The 23727-nt window shown below is 44.6% G+C and overlaps 1 protein-coding gene across 1 annotated transcript in view; it reads left to right on the top strand.

Annotated features, from left to right (window-relative positions):
* Positions 1 to 23727, top strand: part of PLCB3 (phospholipase C beta 3) — a 43493-nt gene that overhangs the window by 5704 nt on the left and 14062 nt on the right. The window contains exons 2-15 of the mRNA XM_081967893.1: positions 5325 to 5402; positions 8974 to 9042; positions 9872 to 10015; positions 12014 to 12093; positions 13493 to 13546; positions 14301 to 14376; positions 15423 to 15523; positions 16053 to 16219; positions 16726 to 16872; positions 20492 to 20649; positions 21426 to 21508; positions 21634 to 21718; positions 22237 to 22420; positions 23370 to 23477. Of these exons, the coding sequence (XP_081824019.1) occupies positions 5325 to 5402; positions 8974 to 9042; positions 9872 to 10015; positions 12014 to 12093; positions 13493 to 13546; positions 14301 to 14376; positions 15423 to 15523; positions 16053 to 16219; positions 16726 to 16872; positions 20492 to 20649; positions 21426 to 21508; positions 21634 to 21718; positions 22237 to 22420; positions 23370 to 23477 (1534 nt within the window). The remainder of the gene's footprint in view (positions 1 to 5324; positions 5403 to 8973; positions 9043 to 9871; positions 10016 to 12013; positions 12094 to 13492; positions 13547 to 14300; positions 14377 to 15422; positions 15524 to 16052; positions 16220 to 16725; positions 16873 to 20491; positions 20650 to 21425; positions 21509 to 21633; positions 21719 to 22236; positions 22421 to 23369; positions 23478 to 23727) is intronic.

Genomic DNA, 23727 nt, shown 5'->3' with positions numbered 1-23727 from the left:
TCTCCTTGATTAGTTTCCATTCTTGTCCTGCTTCTTCAGGTGCTTTGGAGAATAGCTTGACTCCCTCTTCTTTGGGGCAGCCCCTGAGATAACGGAAGGCTGCTATCCTGTCTCTCCTAGTCCTTCTCTTCATTAAACAGCTGCTGGCTGCAGGCCGTATGGCAAGAAGAGAGAGGGCTGGGGTAGGATTGAAGGGTGTTCAGAGGGGGCTGGGGACCCCCTTAGCAACAGGTGGGACCAAATGGAATGAGGGGTCACACGACTCTCTAGCCCAGAGTTTCCTATCTTCCTTTCTGTCTGTCTGTCTCTCCTCTCCTTCCCTTCCCCTTTTCCTGCCCGAAGGATGTGAAAAGAACGCTTGACAAATATTTGCATAAGTCCAAAAGAAACTTGTTTTCGGATTCTCTGCCAACTGATCCTTCCCATCTTGGCTTCTCAGGCAGCTGCAGGGCGGAATCTCCCAGGGAATCCAAGGCGAAGTAAAACCCAGGATTTCATAGATCCGCCAAGGGTCACATCTGCACGCAAACCGTGTCATATCTCTCTCTCTCTCTCTCTCTCTCCCTCTCTCTCTCTTTCTCTTTCTCTCTCTCCAAAGGGATTTGAGCCACGCTGGGAAACTCGCTTTGGCTTCTTGGTTTTAAGCCTTTCGAGAAATGTTTTCTCAACCTGGTCAACTTTGGAGGAGGGGGACAACGAGACTTCAACTCCCAGAATTCCCCAGCCAGCATCGCTTTAGTGGACATTTCTGGGAATTGAAGTGAACACATCTGGAATTGCAAAAAATTCAAAAAAAAAAAAAACCCAAACCCTCCTGCATTGATTTAGAATGGTGTTTTCCAGTGCTGATAACTTTAAGAGGGGTGGACTTCAACTCCCAGAATCCCCCATTCGGCTTGATTTAAGATGGGTGGACTTCAGCTCCCAGAATCCCCCATTCGGCTTCATTTAAGATGGGTGGACTTCAACTCCCAGAATCCCCCAGTCGGCTTGCTTTAAGATGGGTGGACTTCAGCTCCCAGAATCCCCCATTCGGCTTGATTTAAGATGGGTGGACTTCAACTCCCAGAATCCCCCAGTCGGCTTGATTTAAGATGGGTGGACTTCAACTCTCAGAATCCCCCATTCAGCTTGATTTAAGATGGGTGGACTTCAACTCCCAGAATCCCCCAGTTGGCTTGCTTTAAGATGGGTGGACTTCAGCTCCCAGAATTCCTTGCTGGCTACAGGATTCTGGGAATAGAAGCCCACCCACCTTAAAGCATGCTAGCTAGAGAATCCTGGGAGTTGAAGTCCACCCATCTTGAAGTCACTATGGTTGAGAAACGCTGCTTTAAAAGTGAGAAGGACAGTATCTGATAGCCAAAACAGGCTCTTCATCCATAGACTGGTCTTTGGGTGGGGGGTCCTGAAATATTAGCAGGGGGTCTTGGGGTTATTTACAGCAGGAGGATAACTCTTTAGAGGGTTTCCAGAGCTTTATAATGTCCTCCTCCTTTTGCAATTCCTTCCCCACCTGTTGGGAATTAAATAGGCTGCTTGGTGGTCTCCTTTCCTCCCCTTGCACACTGGCTCCTATCTTTGAGTCGGGGGGGGGGGTTCCACAACAGAGAACTCCCCCCCCCTTTCAGCCTGAGCAAATGGATTCTGACACCTCTTTGTCCTTTCAGTTATCATTTTTATTACCCACGGCAGAGCAGGGATTAGTCTCCCCTGCCAAGGTTCCCACAGAGATAACGGTCCGGAGGGCAAGGAGCGAGTGCGAGGTTAAGCTCTGGGTGTGTGCGATGAGAGCCGGGCGCGAGTGAAATCTGGTGGAAAGGGTTGTCTCTCTCTCTCACTTTTTTTTTTTTTTTGCAAAGAGAGGCCGATTCAAATCACTTTAATCAGCAACACATACACATCCCTCCCCTTTTAAAAATCTTTTCATCGACTTGCTGCCTGTTTTTCCTGGCTCCTGCGTGCGAACGCAGAGGCTGAGGTCATGTTTGCATTAAAAATCTTGGCTGGGGAAGAAATTTTGTCTGCCCTGGGGATGCTCCTAGCCCTTGATGGCATGTGTGACATTCTCTCTCTCTGTGTCTCTCTCCCTCCTCTTTCTCTCTCTCTCCTCTCTCCTCTCTCTTTGTCTCTCTGTCTCTCCTCTCTCCCTCCCTCTTCTCTCTCTGTCTCCCTCCCTCCCTCCTTCTCTCTCTGCCTCTCTGTCTCTCTTTGTCTCTCCTCTCTCTCTCCCTCCTCTCTCTCTCCCTCCCCCTGTCTCTCCCTCTCTCTCTTCTCTCTCTCCCTCTCTGTCTCTCTCTCTGTGTCTCTCCTCTCTCTGTGTCTCCTCTCCCTCTCTCTCTTCTCTCTCTCTTCTCTCTCTCCCTGTCTCTCCCTCTCTCTCTTCTCTCTCCCTCTCTGTCTCTCTCTCTCTCTCCTCTCTCTCTGTCTCTCCCTCTCTCTCTCCTCTCTCTCTCTCCCCCTGTCTCTCTTTGTCTCTCCTCTCTCCCTCCTCTCTCCCTCCTCTCTCTCTCTCTCTCTCTCTCCCCTTGTCTCTCCCAATCTCTCTTCTCTCTCTCCCTCTCTCCCTCTCTCTCTCTGTGCATAAATGGTATTTCAGCAGCCACCATATCTTTCCAAAGGATTGGAAACTCGAAAAGATTCCTTCCCAAGTCCCCAAAATCTCCCAAGTTGCTTCTAGGGAAGTCAGACGAAGATTCCCTGAATTTCCCAGCTGCATTTTGGTTGAAACGGAAAGTTTGCAAGCTGAGAAATCTTTCGGCCGCAAAAAAGAATCGCGAGAGCGTTTCTTGAGGGCTGGCTGGCTGGCTGGTTTGGCGCAATGCACATTGGAGTCTGGTTTTAACCAAGATAACGGAGTTGGAAGGGACCTTGGAGGTCTTCTAGACCAACCCCCTGTTCAGGCAGGAGGCCCTGGATCATTTCAGACAAATGGCTCTCCAGTCTCTTCTTAAAAACCTCCTTTCAGGTGCTTTGGGGAATAGCTTGACTCCCTCTTCTTTGGGGCAGCCCCTGAGATATCGGAAGACTGCAAATACTGGAACACACATGACTGCTATTGTGTGTGTGTGTACACATATACAAACGTACACACACAAACATTGATAGCAGTCTTCCAATATTTAGGAAGCATGAATAAAATAACGATAGCTGGGAAAAATGCTAGCTACAGATTTATACCCTGATGTTTAATCTTCAAAACAGTTTGCTGTATATTTCAAACTTCCGCCCGAATTCCCAGACGTTGCAAAGAATTCCTCGAGATGACCACTATTGTCGCCCCTGAGATGTTGTACCGATCCCATAACAGTGGGATTTTCGTCCCACTGTTGGGAATTCAGTCTTCCATATGACTTTAAAACAAAAAACAGGTTCCCGACTCTACTTTTAAAGCCTGCCCCGTGATACATCATCCCACTATTTTCACTTTTGAGTCATTATTGCTTTAGCAGGGGAAATGCATAAGAAGGGAAATGGAGGTTTCAAAGCCAGCAAAAAAAAAAAAAACAGATGCGATAAATTTTCCTGGGCATCATCCTAATGGCAGGTGAACGGATGGGCAGCCTTGTCCAACCTTTCAAATGGGGCGTTTTAAGTGGCAACAACGAAGTCAAGTCAAAAGCAAAAGGATTAAATGCATAAATTTAAAAAAAAAAACTTTCTGCAAAGAATAATAATAAAAGGATTATTAACACAGCTTTCGTGAAACGAAGCTTAGACCGGCACATTTTCTAGGGTGGGGAGGAAAAGTTTCCTCCCATTCAAAAGAACTTCTTAAGTTTTATTTATTATTTCCCCCCCTCCCCCTGTTTATTAAATTTAGAGGCTGCCTCGTTTCAAACATCTCCGGGCACCGGGGCAGCCTATCCTTTCAAAAGTAAAGATAGTAAAATAGAGGGTAGGGGGCGGGGGGAATGCATACAAATGTTTAGGAAAGAAAAAAAACGTTTACATAACTTTTGCAAAAATATGCAAAAAAACTAACAGGGGCCCAGCCATTACACTAAAGCCTGGGAAAAAAGCCAGATATTCAAGGACATTTAAAATATCTGCAGGGGCAGAAGCCAGAAATATTCTTCTGCATTGCTTTAGATAACTTTTTGTCAAACTTTAAGATGCATGGACTATGTCTGGGCAGCTCCCAGAATTACTTGTGAGAGCCTGCTGACTAGGGAATTCTGGGAGTTGAAGTCCACCCCTCTTAAAGCAGCGCTGGGTTGGGGAATGCTTGCCTAGCATTGGAAATGCTCCCCCCCTTCCCCCGGTTGCGGTCGTAAGCCGAGGACTTTGTCAGTAAGCGCGAAGAAGAATTCTTTCCCGTGTCTTTTTTTAAAAAGAAACTTTCATTTTTCTCCTCTAAATTTTCATCATCACAGCCCTTCAGGGGAGGTTGGGACGGGAAGAATGACGGGCCCAAAGTTATGACATGAACATAAACCTGCCTATTTACTGATTTATTTAAAAAAATGATGCTTTGTTCACCATCTTGAAAAAGGAAAATAGTTTTTTAAATGTGCACAAAAGCTTTATCTCTGTCTGTCTGTCTGTCTATCTATCATCTGTTCATCTATCTTCTGTCTACCAATCATATGTTTATCAATCATTTATCCATCCATCTCTTTGTCAGTCTATATCTATCTATCTATCTATCTATCTATCTATCTATCTATCTATCTATCTATCTGTATCTATTTATCTATCTATCTGTATCTATTTCTATCTATCTATTTATCTATCTATTTATCTATCTATCTCTCTATTTATCTATCTATCTATCTTACATCTATCTACCATTTATCTATCAATCATCATTTATCTATCATTTATCAATCATTTATAATCGTCTATCTCTAACAATCAATCATATCTATCATACCTATTTATCTGTCTATCATTCTTTATCTATCTCTCTGTCATCTCTTATCATCTATCTATCTATCTATCTATCTATCTATCTATCTATCTATCATCTCTGTCTATCATCTCTGTCTATCATCCATCCATCCATTTAGATCTATCATCTCTGTCTATCATCTATCTATTATCTGTGTCTGTCTGTCTGTCTATCCATCCATCCATCCACCCATCTCTATCTCTATATCTCTAACAATAAGCTATCATTTAACTATCAATTTCTATCTAATATACATCTATCAATCATCTCTCTCTCTCTCTCTCTCTCTCTCTCTCTCTCTCTCTCTCTCTCTCTCTCTCTCTCTCTCTCTCATTCTCACTCTCCTCCACACTAGCAATAACCCCTAATTTGCAAGAAAAAAGATCATCAGATTTTTGACTTTTCTGTTTTACCCACCTCCCCTTTCCAGGAACCGACCAGCCGAGTCCTGGTGACTCTCCGCGTGGATCCCCAAGGCTTCTTCCTCTACTGGACCGGCCCAAGTTTGGTATGTTTGCATTTTACCTTCTTCAACCTCTGCGCCCCCCCTCCCTCCCCCCCCCGTGCATTCTTCCCCAGCTTCCTTCCATCTCTTTACCAGCGTTTTCGAAAACACAACCGGCCCTCTTTATCACGGTGGACGGATGTGGGAGCTCCGAAAGGCTCTGGGTGCATTTGGTGTATTGCAGAAGCAGCCAGTGGTGCGATTGTGTGTGTGTGTGTGTGTGTGTGTGTGTGTGTGTGTGGAGGGGGGGTATGGGTGTGTCACACACACACCAGGGGGCACAGGCCCACTTCCACCCTGCGGAGGGGGCCATATCTAGGTATTCCTTTCAAGGTCCTGCCAATACACACACACACACACACACCGCCCCAGGGGAAGGCGGGTTGCGTAGCAGACTTTGGGTTGAGGTGTTTGTGGTGTTGTCCTCCCTCCTTTCAGGGCTTCGAAGCCGCTAAGCTGGTTTGTCAAGAAATCTGGGGTGAGAGAGGCTGGGTGTAGCTGGAGGAGGCAGGCTGGCTGGCTGGCTGGCTGGGAGGATTTTAAGGCTTCAAAAGCCCAAGGAAAGGGGTTGAGACTGGGACTTTATTCTTCCTTCTTCCTCCTCTCCTTCTCCTTCCTAAATTCTCTCCTTCCTCCATCTCCTTTTCTTTCTCCTCTTCCTCCTTCTTCCTCCTCTGTTTCCTGCTTCTGCTCTTCCTCCTCTGCTTCCTTCTCCTCTTCCTCCTCTCCTTCATCTCCTTTTCCTTCTTCTCTTCCTCCTGTCCTTTCTCTCCTCCTCTCCTTCCTCTCTTCCTCCTCCTCCTCCTCTGCTTCCTCCTTCTTCTTCTCCAACTCCTTCCTCCTTCTTATCATCCTCCTCCTCCTCTCCTTCCTCTTCCTCCTCTCTTTCCTCCATCTCCTTTTCCTTCTTCTCTTCCTCCTCCTTTTCCTTCCCTTCCTCCTCTTCTTCCTCCTTCTTCCTCCTTCTCCCCCTTCTCCAACTCCTCTCCTTCCTCCTCCTTCTCCTCCTTTCCTTCCTCCTTCTCTTCTTCCTCCTATTCTTCCTCCTCTGCTTCTTCCTCCTTCTCTTCCTCTTCCTCCTCCGCATCCTCCTTCTCCTCGTCCAACCTCCTCCTCCTCCTCCATTATCATCATCATCCCTCATCCTCTTCCTCCTTCTTCCTCCTCTTCTTGTCCAACCTCTCTTCCTCCATTATCATCACCATTCCTCATCCTCCTCTTCTCTGTCGTCCTTCTCCTGCTTCCTCCTCCTGATGTTTTCCTCCAAAAAGATGTTATTTATTTATTATGCCCCCTCTCCCCTCGACTGTGAACAATATGAAGTTTTAACAGGAAGCCCTCAATTTAACAACAAACAGAATGGCAAGAAATATGAGTCAAATACAAAACATAAATATGCAATAAAAATATAAAGTAGTAATAAAAACATTGACCACATGAATACAACTATAACCAAACACAATATCAGAATAATCCTAATAATAAATAAAAGAGTGAAAAGAATAGAAGTGCAAGGGGGGAAAAATTAATAAATAAACAGAAATCTCCCTTTTCTCTCGCTCCCGGCCTTTTAAGGGGGAAAATTTCTCTTTTTAAAAAGAAAGAAAAGAAAAGAAAACGAAACGAAAAGCTCAGGTTGCAATCTCTTTGTATTTGTCCCTGCAAAAATCAGAAGAAAGATAATAAAACACGCCACACCTCGCAAAGGAATGTCAGCTTTGGAAACGGAGGGGAAAAAATCCTCCCGATTTAAAAAAAAACAACAACACCATTATCAACCCTTTAAATTGCCAATTCTTTTACTTGCAGGTGTGGTTTCCCCCCCCCCCCCCTCCACCTTTCCTTTCAAAAAGCGATTTCCTCTCCGCTCAGAAAAAAGCCCGGAGAGTTTTTCAATAGCTTTCAATATTTTTCTCTCTCTCTCTCTGTTACCGCATGATTTCCCTGCATAATTTCCTTGCGGTTCATAGTTCTTTGGCATTTGACAATCACTCCTGCAAAACCTCTAATTTGCCTTTTCTTTTTTCTTTTTCAACTGGACTCTTGGCCCAGCCCAGGTGGGGTGAAGAGGACAGTGTGTGTGTGTGTGACAATTTCCAGTGGAGAGATTCCAGAATAGAATAGAATAGAATAGAATAGAATAGAATTCAGAAGAGAATACAGAATAGAAGAGTAGAATACAGAATAGAAGGGAAGAGAAGAGAAGAGAAGAGAACATAGAACAGAATAAGGAATAGAAGAGAAGATAATAAGGAATAGACGAGAATAAGGAATAGAAGAGAAGAGAATAGGATTCAGAAGAGAAGAGTAGAATACAGAATAGAAAGGAAGGGAAGGGAAGAGACGAGAACAGAATGAATAGAATAAAATGGAATAGAATAAGGAATAGAAGAGAATAGAATAGGATTCAGACTAGGATTCAGAATAGAGAAGAGAATACAAAATAGTATAGAATAGAATACAGAATAGAATAGAATAGAATAGAGAATAGGAGGGAAAGGAAGAGAAGAAAAGAGAACATAGAACAGAATAAGGAATAGAAGAGAAGAGAATAAGGAATAGAAGAGAAGAGAATAAGGAATAGAAGAGAAGAGAATAAGGAATAGAAGAGAAATAGGATTCAGAATAGAATAGAATAAAAGAGTATAATACCGAATAGAATAGAAGGGAAGGGAAAGGAAGAGATAAGAACAGAATGTATAGAACAGAATAAGGAATAGAAGAGAAGAGAATAAGGAATAGAGTAGAATAGGATTCAGAATAGGATTCTAATCTATTCAATAGAATAGAATAGAATAGAATAGAATTCTTTATTGGCCAAGTGTGATTGGACACACAACGAATTTGTCTTTGGTGCAGATGCTCTCAGGGTACATAAAGAAAAACAATACGCTCATCAAGAATAAAAAGATACCCATTTAGTGATAGTCAAGGTTACTAATAAGCTATCAAATCGTACTAGGAAACAAATAAAACAATATAAATTTTAAAGATACAAGCACTGTAAAGGCCCTGTGAAGCGGTATATAAGTCTTAAGTGCTGTTGCAGCCTTAAGCTGGGTATTCTTTGCATTGAATTTCTGAATGGAAACGCAAGCAAATGGCGTGGAAGTGTGTTGTTTTCCTGCGAAGGGAAGGGTGTGCAAACGGATAAAGCCCAGCTAATGGGTAGCCTCCAACATAATATAATAATAACACTAATGTTCGTTGTTGCTGATTTGTTTGTGGGTTTGTTTGTTTTTTTCTTCCTTTCTCCGTCCTTTCCTTCAATTATGTAAGATTTTTTACAAAAGGAGATTTCTGGCAGCAGCAGAATTTTAAAAAAATAACAACAAAACCCCCAGCTCTAAAATTAATATATGTTCCTTGTTGCAGGGAGGGGAGGCAAGGAAGAAGGAGACCTTGTTACCCAGCCTAATTAACACATTTTGCTGCTCTTGTTGCTGCAGGAGACTGTGGCAGAAATGGGACATCATGCTATTAAAGCACATTAATTGAAGAAATGTCTCTCTTTCTCCTTTTTTTTTTCTCCTTGCCTGTTTTCCCACCCACCCCACCCCACCCAAATTGACAGGAAGTGGACGTTTTGGATATCAGCTACATCCGAGACACTCGCACGGGACGTTATGCCAAGCTGCCTAAGGTAAACCAGCACTTTTCAGAACACTTTCCAGAGTACCAACTGTGGTTTGTTTCCAGAGTATAAACTCTGGTTTGTTGGCCTGCTCCATTCTGCGGGGAAAACTCTGATTTGGGGTACAGGTTTTTTTTGTTATTGTTGTTGTTGTTGAAAGCCCATTATTTTTCTTTCTCCATTTCGTATTTTTTAATATGTAAACTGCCTGGAGTTTGTGGAGCCAGGCAGTCTCTCCATTAATGAAATAAAACAAGGAAATAAAATTAAAATAATTTGATGACCAGGGTAATAGCTTCGCCTGCTGGAAAGACCCAGCCATAACATCGTCCCGTCACATTAAGCTTGGATTGGTTTTTAACTATGTTTTTCTGGGCTAGATACAGTGACTTACCGAGTTATGGAGTTGGATAACCTCCCCATCCTTCAATTCTCAATATTCTTGTATGGCTGTTGCTGAGAATTCTGGGAACTGAAGTCTTCTTCTCAAGGGGGTGGACTTCAGTTCCCAGAATTCTCCAGGCAGCATGGACATCACTGAGAAATCTGGCAGCTGAAATTTGCCATGTCGAGAGAGTAACCAGTTTAGAGAAAGCTAATGCACACAATTTCAGGTTGTAAATCCATAATGAAAGTGAACATATTGGTTGGAGAATTCTGGGAGTTGAAGTCTACCCATCTTAAAGCAGCTGGATGGGGGATTCTGGGAATTGAAGTCCACATGTCCTAAAGTTGCCAAGTTTGAGAACTTCTAACAAAAAAACATGCTTCTTAATAGCTTCCATCCAGTTAAGATGGCTTCTTCCAGCTCTTCTATGTCTCCTCCTGTCTTTTGAAGGACCCCAAAATTCGGGAAACCCTGGGCTTTGGAAGTCCAGAACAACAACCCGAGGATAAACTTTTGACAGTGGTTCACGGACCTGACCTGGTGAACGTGAGTTTCCTCAACTTCATGGCAGTTGTCCAAGACAATACAGCAAAGGTAAGGAGTCCCTGAGTGGGAAACATTCATTAGCTTAGACCTAAAATACTATATCTATCTATCTATCTATCTATCTATCTATCTATCTATCTATCTATCTATCTATCTATCTATCTATCTATCTATCTATCACCTATCTATCTATCATCTGTATATTATCTATCTATCTATCTATCTATCTATCTATCTATCTATCTATCTATCTATCTATCTATCATCTATCTATCTATGTATCTATCTATGTATCTCTCTATCTCTCTATGTATCTATCTCTATCATCTATCTATCTATCTATCTATCTATCTATCTATCTATCTATCTATCTATGTATCTCTCTATCTCTCTATGTATCTATCTCTCTATCATCTATCTATCTATCTATCTATCTATCTATCTATCTATCTATCTATCTATCATCATATGTACTATATACTATATAAAATCCCAGTGGCTCAGTGGCTAAGATGCTAAGCTTGTCGATCATGAAGGTTGGCAGTTCGGCGGTTCCAATCCCCAGCGCCGCATAACGGAGTGAGCTCCCGTTCCTTGTTCCAGCTTTTGCTAACCTAGCAGTTCGAAAGCACGTAAAAAATGCAAGTAGAAAAATAGGAACCACCTTTTGTGGGAAGGGAACAGCGTTCCGTGTGCCTTCAGCGTTGTCATACCGGCCACATGACCACGGAGACGTCTTTGGACAGCGCTGGCTCTTCGGCTTTGAAACAGAGATGAGCAGCGCCCCCCAGAGTCGGGAACGACTGGCACATACTTGCAAAGGAAACCTTTACTTTTACTATATATTTTTTTGCTTATGAAAAATGTCATAACTGATAGCTAACTTCTCAAGGCAGAAATCAGTCTGAATCTTTTCTCTTTGAGAAACTAGCTTTTTTACATGCAGGGAATCGATTTCCTCGGTGGAGCCTAGGACCCCAGAATATGTTTTCCATCTTGATTTTTATGGTTGTTTAAATTGTTCAGATAGAACTGTGTTGCTTCCAGACTTCCTGTTCTGGCAATTGTTCCTTTTTAGTTCTGGATTACTCATTAAGCTAAATAAATTGCAGGGAATTTCTCAGGCAGATTTGCAAGCGGCTAATGGCCGGTGTTCTCATTTGCACAAATCACACAATGGTTGTGATTGTTTGTTTTCTTCCGAAGTCCTGCCTTTTTTTTTTTGAACGCATCTTAAAAAACTTTTTAAAAACGCTTTGGGAAACTTTTAAAAAACCTCGTCAACTAAAACCATCTCCGGCCACCGAAATGCCCCAAAAGCCATAACAATAAAAACAAAATGCTTATAAACCGCACTTTAATTGAACCGTTGCACTAAATAGGGTTTTACTTTTTATCCCACGGGGTTAAATAGCCGGAATCTAGATTTCAGATTTCCAAAGGCTTCTTCATCCCGTGGGCTATTTATTTGCTGTCTTTTTGAAAGCTGGTTTTTTTCCCCCGCTTAAAAAACAGATCTGCCCGTGGTCGAAAATTTGCTGTTTTTTTGCATTTGCGACATCCTTGAATTGGCATCTGTTCGCTCTCCAAATCAAATCAGACTTAATGTTTAAAACCCGGCTGAAATCTAAGGAAGGCAGCAACTTTTATTCTGTTTTGAGGAGGTGCCGGTTGTTTCAAAGTGAGCTGGTGCGTTTGTTGCATTGTTGCGTTGTTGAGTTGTAACCAAAGGAACAAGTCGGGGATAACAGAGTATTTGGAACAGTTGTTAAGTGAGTCGTGGCATTGGTCAAATTGATAACACGGTTGTTAAGCTTGTCAAAAGGGGATATGTGACACTCCCTGGGGGACGCCGCAACTGTCATAAATATGAGGCCAAGCATCTGAATTTTGATTGGGGGACCAAAATGGGGAGACTGCGGGGTGTCGTAAGCATGAAAAAGGGTCATAAGTCACTTTTCGTAACTTTGAACGGTCACTAAAAGAACCGTCGTAATTCGAGGACTACCTGCGTAATTTTTTTTTCTTTCTTCCTTCTGTTTCCAGATTTGGGCCGAGGAAGTATTCAAGCTGGCCACCAACGTCCTTGCGCAAAATGCTTCTCGAAATACTTTTTTGCAAAAAGTGTAAGTGGTTTTTCTGGCAATAATTCAGTAGAGTAGAGTAGAGTAGAGTAGAGAATGGAGTAGAAGAGTATTAATAATGTGAGAAGAGAATTAAGAATGAAAAAATAGAATAAATAATAGAGGAGAAGAGAATTAAGAATGAGAGAAGAGAATTAAGAATGAAATAGAATAGAATAGAATGGAATAGAGTAAATAATAGAGGAGAAGAGAATTCAAAATGAAAGAATAGAGAAGAGTAAATAATAGAGAAGAGTAAATAATTAAGAAAGAGAGAAGAGAATAAGTAAATAATAGAGTAGAAGAGGGGAATAGAATAGAGTAAATAATAGAGAAGAGAATTAAGAATGAAAGAATAGAGTAGAGTAAGTAATAGAGGAGAAGAGAATTAAGAAGGAGAGAAGAGAATAAGTAAATAATAGAGTAGAAGAGAAGAGGATTAAGGATAGGATAGGATAGAATAAATAATAGAGGAGAAGAGGGGAATAGAATAGAGTAAATAATAGAGAATTAAGAATGAAAGAATAGAGTAGAATAAGTAATAGAGGAGAAGAGAATATAGGATAGGATATGATAGGATAGAATAGAGTAAATAATAGAGGAGAAGAGAAGAGAATTAAGGATAGGATAGGATAGAATAGAGTAAATAATAGAGAAGAGAATTAAGAATGAAAGAATAGAGAAGAGTAAATAATAGAGGAGAAGAGAATTAAGAATGAGAGAAGAGAATAAGTAAATAATAGAGAAGAGAAGAGGATTAAGGATAGGATAGGATAGGATAGAATAGAATAAAGTAAATAATAGAGGAGAAGAGATTAAGGATAGGATAGAATACAGTAAATAATAGAGAAGAGAAGAGAATTAAGAATGAAAGAGTAGAGTAAGTAATAGAGGAGAAGAGAATTAAGAATGAAAGAAGAGAATAAGTAAATAATAGAGTAGAAGGGAAGAGAATTAAGGATAGGATAGGATAGGATAGAATTCTTTATTGGCCAAGTGTGGTTGGACACACAAGGAATTTGTCTCCAGCGCAGAAGCTCTCAGTGTACATAAAAATAACATTCATCAAGAATGTAATAAAAACACGTAATGATAGTCACAGGAAACTAAATAAAGCAATTCGGATAAAGTGTGTGGGGGGGGGATTCCTAATTCGCCGAAAGCAAATTCGCCGAAAGCTCCGGCTGACCTGACTTTGCGTTGGCAAGCTGCACCCACGCCGGCCTTTGAAACAAGAAGAATCGAATCAAATGTTGATCTGGGGGGGTGGGGGTGGGAGTGGGGGAGAGAGAGAAAAAAGGCCCCTTTTCATCTGATCTCTTCGACCCTGATAAGCAGCTCTTGCCTTTTCCTTCCTTCCTTCCTGCTCTGTGAACTGACTGTCCCATTTGTGCGGTTGCAGCTACACCCGGCTGAAACTCCAGGTGAATCAGGATGGGAGGATCCCCGTCAAGAGGTAAGGTGGTTTCCCTTCCCAGATTCCTTTTGGGTTGGGGGTCCGCATCTTCATTTGGGTTCTGTGGGACGGGAGAACCGGGGGGGAGGGGGGGAGGAGGCTTGAATTCTGCACTCTTGTGGGAAAGGGAAGGAAAAGAAGATAGAAGGAGATGGGAAAGGGAAGAAAGAAGGAAAGGAAAGGAAGACGGGAGGGGAGGGGAGGGGGGAACAGAAAAGAAGAGAAGGGAAAAGAAGGAGAAAAGGGAAGGGAAAAAGAGAAGAGAAGATGAAAGGGAAGAGAAAAAAGGGAAGGGGAAAAGGAAGAGAAGAAAAAGGAAAGGAAGATAAAAGAGAAAGGAAAAGAAAGTAAATGGATTAAGAAGGGAAGGGAAAGGAAAAGGAAAGGAGGGTGGGAAGGAAGGAAGGAACCTTGGAGGTCATCTAGTCCAACCCCCTGCTCAAGTAGGAGACCCTATAGCATTTCAGACAAATGGTTCTCCAGTCTCTTCTTAAAAACCTTTTTTGGAAGGAAGGAAAAGGAAAGAAGAAAGGAAGGAAGGAAGGAAGGAAGGAAGGAAGGAAGGAAGGAAGGAAGGAAGGAAGGACCGAGTTGGGACCCCGGAGGTCTTCTAGTCCAACCCCCTGCTCAAAGCAGGAGACCCTTGCAAAATTACAGAATAACAAAAGCTAGAAGGGACCTTGGAGGTCTTCTAGTCCAACCCCTTGCACAAGCGGGAGACCCTAGACCAGGGTTGTTTTTTTTCTTTTTGCAGTATTCTCAAAATGTTCTCGGCTGACAAGAAGCGAGTGGAGACAGCCCTGGAATCCTGCAGCCTGAATTTCAACAGGGTATGTTCCTCCGCTGGCGGGAGGGGGAGGCCGAAGTGGGGAGGGGGTTTGCTGCTGCTTCTGATTCTCCTCACTCACCCAGATTTCTTCCCCAGCATCACCCCAAACCTCTGAGTTTGCCCAGGATTGTAATGTCTACTTACTTGAGAGAGGAGGAGGAGGAAGGAGAGAAAGAGGAGGAGGAGGAAGGGAAGGTAGAGGAGGAGAGGGAGGAAAAAGGATGAAGAGAAGGAGGAAGGAGAGGAAGAGGAGGAAGGAGAGGGGAGAAGGAGGAGGAAGGAGAGGAAGCCAAGAGGAGGAAGGAGAGGAAGAGGAGGAAGGAGAGAGGGGAGGAAGGAGAGAGGGGAGGAAGAGGAGAAGGAGGAGGAAGGAGAGGAAGAGGAGGAAGATAGGAGGAGGAAGAGGAGGAAGGAGGGAAGGAAGAGGAGGAGAAAGGAGAGGAAGAGCAGGAAGGAGAGAGGAGGGCAAAGAAGAGGAGGAGGATGAAAGAGGAAGGAGAGAGGGGAGGACAAAGGAGAGGAAGAGGAGGAAGAAAAGAGGAGGAGGAAGGGGAGGAGGAGGATGAAAGAGGAAGGAGAGAGGAGGACAAAGGAGAGGAAGAGGAGGAGGAAGGAAGGAAGAAGGAGAGGAAGAACAAAGCAATAGGGAGAGGACCGAACAAAAGAAGGAGGAGGAGGAGAAGCTCCTAGAAAAAAACAAGACCTTTTCATATCATGGGAACAATCTCTACTCCCCTGAATTAACTTTGTGGCCCATCAAATGTCACTTGGATTCTCCAAAGGGACCCTCCCAACGGACCCTACAACGTCCAGCATCCCCAGCCAGCAGGGCCAGTCGTGATGGACGCTGGGCGGGGGGGGAGGAGAAGCGACCCACCTTATCTCTAGAGCCAGGTTTCTCAACAGTGGCCGCTCTTAACATGTCTGGACTTCAACTCCCAGAATCCCAGATTCTGGGGAGTCGGAGGTCCACACACCCCAAAATGCCCCTAAGGTTGAGGAAAGCCAATTTGGATCTCTTCCTAAATCTCTCAATCTCCTCCCCAGAGCGAGTCGATCAAACCAGAAGAGTTCACCCTGGAGATCTTCGAACGTTTCGTCAACAAGCTTTGCCTTCGTCCCGACATCGATAAAATCCTGCTGGAGATGTGAGTCAAACGAGATCCCTCCTTTGCGGGGGACGCGAAGCCGGTTACGATACAGAAACTGAGGCACGGTACACCGCTACCAGCTCGATAAAGTCGCTTGTCCGTTATGGTCGTAAGTCTCGGGGATCATTGTTCTGACCGAGGCTTCCAGAGAGCAGGAAGCAAATGCCTTGTTGTCCCGACAGGTGCAAAGACAAAAGGATGACCTTGGCTTTCTAGAAAGAGTTTTGTTATGGCTACGTAGCATCTAACAATCCCCCCTCCCATTTTCCCATAATAGAAAATGAATAGTAAAATAATAGGAAGCATGGCATGGACAAAGATCCAAAAGAAAAGATGGCTGCAGGCCTGACACCCGATTCGCGTAACGGCCGTGTGACTAACTTAACAACCGCAGTGATTCCCTTAACAAGTGTCTCGCTTAGCGACAGAAATTCTTTGCTCTGTTGCGGATGTAAGTCGAGGACTACCTGTATCCGACTCTGGTTTTTTTTTCCCCCCTGTCCTTTTTCTGTCCTCACCCAATCAGCGGAGCCAAAGGGAAGCCATATCTCAGCCTCGACCAGCTGATGGAATTTATCAACCAGAAGCAGCGTGACCCCCGTCTGAATGAGGTCTTGTACCCACCTCTGACCCGGGCGCAAGTGCGCCAACTGATCGCCAAGTACGAATCCAACCAGCAGTTCCAGCAAAGGGGTAAGAGATCTGTTCTAACCCACTTCCCCGAACACGACAAACCCTTAAATCAAGGCTTAATTTATTAGGAACGCCAGAAGTCCCGGCAAAAAGTGTCTTTCTCCGTCCCAAGGACCAGCCCATAGATTTCCACTGCTCTCCTCTCCTCTGCATGTCAGGGACTGGTCCCAGCTGTTCCTCCTCTTCCTCATTGGCCACCTCCAGACCTGGGAGCTGTTGACTCTCCATCTGAGGGCTGATGGACGGCCCAGGCTCCACCTCTGTCTCTCTCTCTCTCTCTGACAGCTCAATTCACTAAATGAACGGTCGTAAGTCGAGGACCACCTGCCATAACAATAGTAATAACATAGGGCAAGTCCTTGAATTGTGGTTGAAATTTCCTTTGTGCTCGCTTCCTCCTCCTTTCCAATCAACTACCTTTTATTTGAAATCCTTGGCTTTTCTAGGACTTTGGCCAAGGGAGTCTGGTCCGACTCGATTCTCAAGTCTCTCTCTTCCTTTCCCAGATCAGATGTCCCTGGAGGGTTTTGGGCGGTACTTGGGGGGCGAAGAGAACACCGTTGTGCCCCCCGAAAAGCTGGACCTGAGTGACGACATGACGCATCCACTGAGCAGCTACTTCATCAATTCTTCACATAATACCTACCTCACAGGTACGCATAGATACCGGGCTGGGCAACTGTGTAGGCATCCGTCTGTCTGTCTGTCTGTCTGTCTGTCTGTCTGTCTGTCTGTCTCTCTCTCTCTCTCTCTCTCTCTCTCTCTCTCTTCTGTGTGTGTGTGTATCTATCTATTTATCTACCTACCTACCTATCTCTTTATCTTTATACTATATCTATCCTATCTATCTATCTATCTATCTATCTATCTATCTATCTATCTATCTATCTATATCTATTTATCTATCTAATCTATTTATCTTTATACTCTCTCTCTCTCTCTCTATTCTGTGTGTGTGTATCTACCTACTTATCTCTTTATACTATATCTATCTTATCTATCTATCTATCTATCTATCTATCTATCTATCTATCTATCTATCTATCTATCTAATCTATTTATCTTTATACTCTCTCTCTCTCTCCTGTGTGTGTGTGTGTGTGTATCTACCTACCTACCTACCTACCTACCTACCTACCTACCTACCTCTTCTTCATTCATATATATAAAATTTTATATTATCTAACTATATCTGTCTGTCTGTCTGTCTGTCTATCTATCTATCTATCTATCTATCTATCTATCTATCTATCTATCTATCTATCTTTATACTACATCCATCCATCCAACTATATCTATTCCTTTATCTTTATACTATATATCTATCTCTAAACATCTTTATCTCTCTCTCTCTCTCTCTTTATACTATATCTCTACTTCTCTTTATATATCTATATCTATCTGTCTGTCTGTTTGTCTATCTATCTATTCATCCATCCATCCATCCATCTCTTTATTTTTATACTATATCTTTCTATTTGTCTGTCTGTCTGTCTGTCTGTCTGTCTGTCTGTCTGTCTGTCTAACTAACTAACTAACTATCTATTCTTTAAATTCTTTATTCTTTATTATAATGTGCCTCGTTTTGTTTCGGTTTAGAACAGAGTTTCTCAACCGTGGCAATTTTAAGCTGTATGGACTTCAACTCCCAGCATCCTTCAAACTCGGCCAAGTTTGCAAAGGCTGCTGGGAATTGCAGTTTCCATAAGTGTAGAGCTGTGTTTCTCAGCCCTGGCAACTTGGAAGACGGGTGACTTCAACTCCCAGCATCCCCCATACTCAGCCGAGTGTGCAAAGGCTGCTGGGAACTGCAGTTCCCATCACAGAAAGCCATGTTTCTCACCCCTGCCTATTATCGGATGTGTGTGGGCGGCAACTCCCAGAATTCCCTAAGCAGCACGTTGACTGGGGAATTCTGGGAGTTGAAGTCCACCTGTCTTAAGCTTACTGAGGTTGTGTGTTTTTAGAGCGTTGCGGTGTCACAAAATGGGAGCAATCCCACATTTAAATGATATTGCTAATGAGTTCTTTAATCCAATATGATTTGCAGACGCATTTCGGAGGTCGAACCATTAAACTGAGTTGTGGCCAGAGAGGAGAATTGAATGACTCATTTTTTTATGGCTCGCATTGAACGTTTTATTGACATTCCAGCAATTAACACCGCGCAGAGAAGACGCCACCCAGCTCTTTATCTATCAGTACAATTTGTTTTTTCGCCCTTTACCACAGAGATGGGGAAATTTTGCTCTAAGTCAGCATTTCTCAACCTTAGCTGTGTGAAGATGTGTGCATTTCAATTCCCAGAAGTCTTCAGCCAGCGTGCTTTAAGAGGGGTGGGCCTCAGCTCCCAGAATTCCCCATCCAGTGTACTTTAAGAGGGGTGGACTCCAACACCCAGCATTCCTCAGCCAGCATGTTTTAAGAGGGGTGGACTTCAGCTCCCAGAATCCCCCTGTCAGCATGCTTTATGACGTGTGGACTACAATTCCCAGAATTCCTCAGCCAGCTTGCTTTCGGATAGGTGGACTTCAGCTCCCAGCCAGCATTCTGAGAATTGTGGGAGTTGAAGTCCGCCCATTGTAAAGTTGCAAGGTTGAGAAGCAGTGCCCCATTATGACGGGAACTCCAGTTCCCAGCAGCCTTTGCAAACTTGTCCAAAAGTGAGGGATGCTGGGAATTGGAATTTTTTGCAACAGCTGGGGGAGGAATGCAAGCAGCCACGACTAATGGTTTGAACATTGCGGGAAACCCTGTTTGGCTGGCTTGATCTTGGCTTAGAGCGGCCCACAAGCCCAACCGTTGCTGTTTACGGCTTAGAGGACGAGAGTTGTACAAGACACGGGTGTGAATGCAGCCACTTAAAACGTACACGTAGAAACGCAGCCAGCAGGCGAGGAAAAGCAGCTCAATTGCAGAATAATTCAAATAATTGAAGGTGGGAATATGCTGCCTTCCGCGTTGCAGCCCCTGGAGACGTCATCCCAATTAGTTGGCGCCAAAGAATGGGGAATTTTTTCTCTCTCTCTCTCTCGGATAATAGCTTCCAATTTCCTAGCGTCCCCGAAGGAGAACGGGAGTGTAACAAAAGCAGTTTTGGCCTCACTCTGTGAAGTGAAAAGCTTGCACAGTAGGCAGCCTTTCAGATATATAGATATATATCTCTTCGATATTCCGAAGAAGAAATATTTGCAAAAACACAGCCAGAACAAATGTATATTCTCTTAAGCCTCCTCATTGTCCAAGTTAACTTGGTTTCCCTTTTCCTCTCCGAAGGAAATTAGTTGCAGGGTTAACATTGCTTTAGAGGTTGTCCTTGACTTACGACTACTTGTTTAGTTATTCAGGGTTATGTACAACCTGGATTTAAACTTCTAACAGTCTCTCCCACTCTCCCCCCGCATCTCCAGGGTCATATGACAAAACTTCAAGCATTTGGGAACTGGGCCTCTTTCCTACTTAAGCAGGGGGTTGGACTAGAAGACCTCCGAGGTCCCTTCCAACTCGGTTATTCTGCTATCTATCTTCCTTCCTTCCTTCCTTCCTTCCTGCCTGCCCGCCCGCCTGCCCGCCCGTGCGTCCTTCCTTCCTTCCTTCCTTCCTTCCTTCCTTCTCCCATCACTGGAGGTTTTCAAGAAGAAATTAGAAAGTCATTTGTCCGAAATGGTATAAGGTTTCCTGCTTGAGCAGGGGATTGGACTAGAAGACCTCCAAAGTCCCCTTCCCTTCTCTGTGATTTGGTTACGTCCATTTGCAGCATCCAGCGGCCACACAACCAAGTTTTTATGTCGTTTTAGATGAAACCCAGATTTTCCTTCTGACTTTCAACAAAATCATGCCTGTAGGTTCGCTTATAACAATTGTCGCAAGGTTGTAAAATTGGGCTGGTCATGACTCACAATCTCCTCCTCCTCCTCCTCCTCCTCCTCCTCCTCCTCCTCCTCCTCCATCATCATCTTCTTCTTCTTCTTCTTCTTCTTCTTCTTCTTCTTCTTCTTCTTCTTCTTCTTCTTCTTCTTCTTCTTCTTCTTCTTGGAGACCTGGCATTTTTTCATCCATCCCTCAAGGTCTTTCTCACATACCATTCCAGCCACCACCTTTATAGCCCGAGAAACTAGGAAAGGTCCCTTCTGAACCTCTTTCTCCATCCATTAGGCAGCTGAGGGCTCGTCTGTCTCTTATCTCTTATCCTTCCCCTGGCTGCAGCTCTTCCTTCGGTCTCCCAAGGCCATTCCTTATCATTCCCCCCTGCTTTTTTTTTTTCTCTTCCAGCCGGGCAGCTGACGGGCAATTCTTCCGTGGAAATGTACCGCCAGGTGCTCTTAAGCGGGTGCCGCTGTATCGAACTTGATTGCTGGAAGGGGCGTCCCCCGGACGAAGAGCCGTTCATCACCCACGGATTCACAATGACGACAGAAATCCCTTTTAAGGTACGCTTTTAACTCCACTGGGTCATTTGTCCTCCTGGAGGGAAAGAGACCCCCACCACCACACTCCCTTTTACCTTTTCAACCCAGTCTTTCTTCTTAAGACTAGAATCAGGGAATCGGGTCCATTGGATGGGACCTGAGAGGTCGTCTAGTCCAACCCCCTCCTCTCAATGCAGGAACTGAGGGGGGTGGTTAAAAATATGAAATATCAATAAAATAAACCTCTGTGGCAGAGTTTCTCAAAGTTGGCAACTTGAAGATGGGTGGACTCCAACTCCCAGAATCCCCCAGCCAGCATGCTTTAAGATGGGTGGACTTCAACTCCCAGAATCCCCCAACCAGCATGCTTTAAGATGGGTGGACTTCAACTCCCAGAATCCCCCAGCCAGCATGCTTTAAGATGGGTGGACTTCAACTCCCAGAATCCCCCAGCCAGCATGCTTTAAGATGGGTGGACTTCAACTCCCAGAATCCCCCAGCCAGCATGCTTGAAGATGGGTGGACTTCAACTCCCAGAATCCCCCAGCCAGCATGCTTTAAGATGGGTGGACTTCAACTCCCAGAATCCCCCAGCCAGCATGCTTTAAGATGGGTGGACTCCAACTCCCAGGATCCCCCAGTCAGCCTGCTTTAAGATGGGTGGACTCCAACTCCCAGGATCCCCCATGCTATTTATCTACTACTCTGCGCCTAACCTTGATCGTTTTGCTCGAGTCTTTTGGCCCCTTCGCTCCCCAACGCTTCATCCCTTCGCTCGCCTCTCGCTTCTGTTGCAGGAGGTCATCGAAGCCATCGCGGAAAGCGCCTTCAAGACCTCCCCCTACCCGGTCATCCTTTCATTCGAGAACCACGTCGATTCGTGAGTAAAGCTCCGAGTGGATCCTGGTGGGAGCCGTCGGTCCGCCTCCCATCCTTTTTTTTAACGGAGTTTCTGTGCGTGCATCCAAAAATTGCTTTCCCCTTGTTTTTATCCCCCATTCCTAGAGCAAAGCAGCAGGCTAAGATGGCCGAATACTGCCGGAGCATCTTCGGGGATGCGCTTCTGATCGACCCCTTTGAAAAATATCCGGTGAGTAGCTCTTAATAGCAATAGCTCTTAGACTTATATACCGTTTTACCGTGCTTTTACAGCCCTCTCTAAGCGGTTTACGGAGTCAGCCTCTTGCCCCCAACAATCCGGGTCCTTATTTTACCCACCTCGGATGGACGGAAGGCTGAGTCAACCTTGAGCTGGTCAGGATTGAACTGCTGGCAGTGGGCAGAGTCAGCGTGAAATACTGCATTCTAACCACTGGGAGGAAAGGGAAGGAAGGAATAGCAATAGCAATTAAGACGTATATCGCTTTATAGTGCCTTACAGCCCTCTCTAAGCGGTTTACAGAGTCAGCCTCTTGCCCCCCCCCCCCCCCGACAATCTGGGTCCTCATTTTAATGACCTCAGAAGGACGGAAGGCTGAGTCAAGGCTTGAGCCGGTCAGGATCGAACTTCCTGGTTGTGGGCAGAGTTAGCCTGCAATTCTGCATTCTAACCACAAGATAATTTTCCAATTTGTCTCTCTCTCTTCCCCCCCCCCTCTTTTTCTGCAGCTCCAGCCAGGCATAGCCTTACCGAGCCCCCAGGAATTATTGGGGCGCATTCTGGTGAAAAACAAGAAACGTCGGCCTCACATCAAGGTGACGGAAGGCAGCGTTCGCAAACGGGTTCTAGAGCAGACGCCGAGCTGCTACAGCGACTCTTCCGGGGTGGGCGAGCCAGGTTCCCCTGCCCTGGGTAGGTGCTTCCAAGTTCTTCGCTTGTTTTTATTAAATCTACAGGCAAGCCCATCATGCTATCCAAAGCATGAAGAAAGAAGGAAGGAAGGATGGATGGAAAGGAGGAAGAAAGGAAGGAGAAAAGGGATGAAGGAATAGAGGGAAGGAGATGGGGAGGGAGGGAAGAAGGAAAAGGGAAGGAAGAATGGAAGGGGAGAAGGGAGGGGAGGAGGAAAGGGGAATGAAGGAAAATTGGAGGGAGGGAAGGACAAAGGAAGAGAAAAGGAAAGGAAGGAAGGAAAACCGGAGGGAGAAGGGAAGGAAGGAGGAAAGGGAGGAAGGAAGGAAGGAAGGAAGGAGGAAAGGGAGAGAGATGGGAAGAGACGAAAGGAGAGGAAAGGAAAAGGGAAGGAAGGAAGAATGGAAGGGGGAGAGGGAGGAAGGAAGGAAAGAAGGGAGGAGGAAAGAGGGAACAAAGGAAAATTGGAGGGAGGGGCAAAAGAAGAGAAAAAAAGGAAAGGAAGGAAGGAAGAACAACCAGAGAAGGGAAGGAAGGAAGGAAGAAAAATTGGAGGGAGGGTAAAACGAAAGGAAAAGAGTGGAGAAAAGGAAGGAAGGGGAAGGGAAGGAGGGAGGAGTCAAAGGAAAAAGTGCAAAAAGGGAAAAAAGAAGAAAAGTAGAAGAAAAACAGAAAAGAAAGGGAAAAAAACACTTAGACGTGGCTTCTAATCTTCTTTAATTCCAAATTCGGCCTCTTAATCGATGATGACAAGAGGATCGCTGCCTTCTTTCTATCGCCTTTCTTGCCTAATCATAAATCACACTTTCCTGCAGTGCTCTGAACAAGAGGCTGAGAGGCGGAGGAACCACGGAACGCAAGGAAAAGCAGCGGAGGAGGGAAAAGGAAAGCAAAAAAGAGGGCTGATTTTTCATTTGTTTAGTTATTATCTTCTCTTCCTCTCTTTTAGGCTCCCCCTTTGCCGAACCCCCGGAAATCCTTTCCTCCATCCTGACCAACGGGGAGGAAAAGGCCTCAGACAGAATGGCGAAGCTGGGGGAACCCCGCAAATCTATCGGTGAGACACCCCCAAACACAGGCACCCCCAAACTAAGGGGAAGAAAAGGTTTTCCCAGGATGCCGGCTGGGGAATTCTGGGAGTTGAAGTCTATCCCTCTTAAAGCATGCTGGATGGGGGATTCTGGGAGTTGAAGCCCACCCCTCTTAAAGCAGGCTGGCTGGGGAATTCTGGGAGTTGAAGTCCACCCCTCTTAAAGCCTACTGGCTGGGGGATTCTGGGAGTTGAAGTCTTTCCCTCTTAAAGCAGG

Source organism: Natrix helvetica, assembly GCF_964273705.1.
Source record: "Natrix helvetica genome assembly, chromosome: 16".
Classification (NCBI taxonomy): domain Eukaryota; kingdom Metazoa; phylum Chordata; class Lepidosauria; order Squamata; family Natricidae; genus Natrix; species Natrix helvetica.
This window is presented reverse-complemented; position numbering and strand designations above follow the sequence as displayed.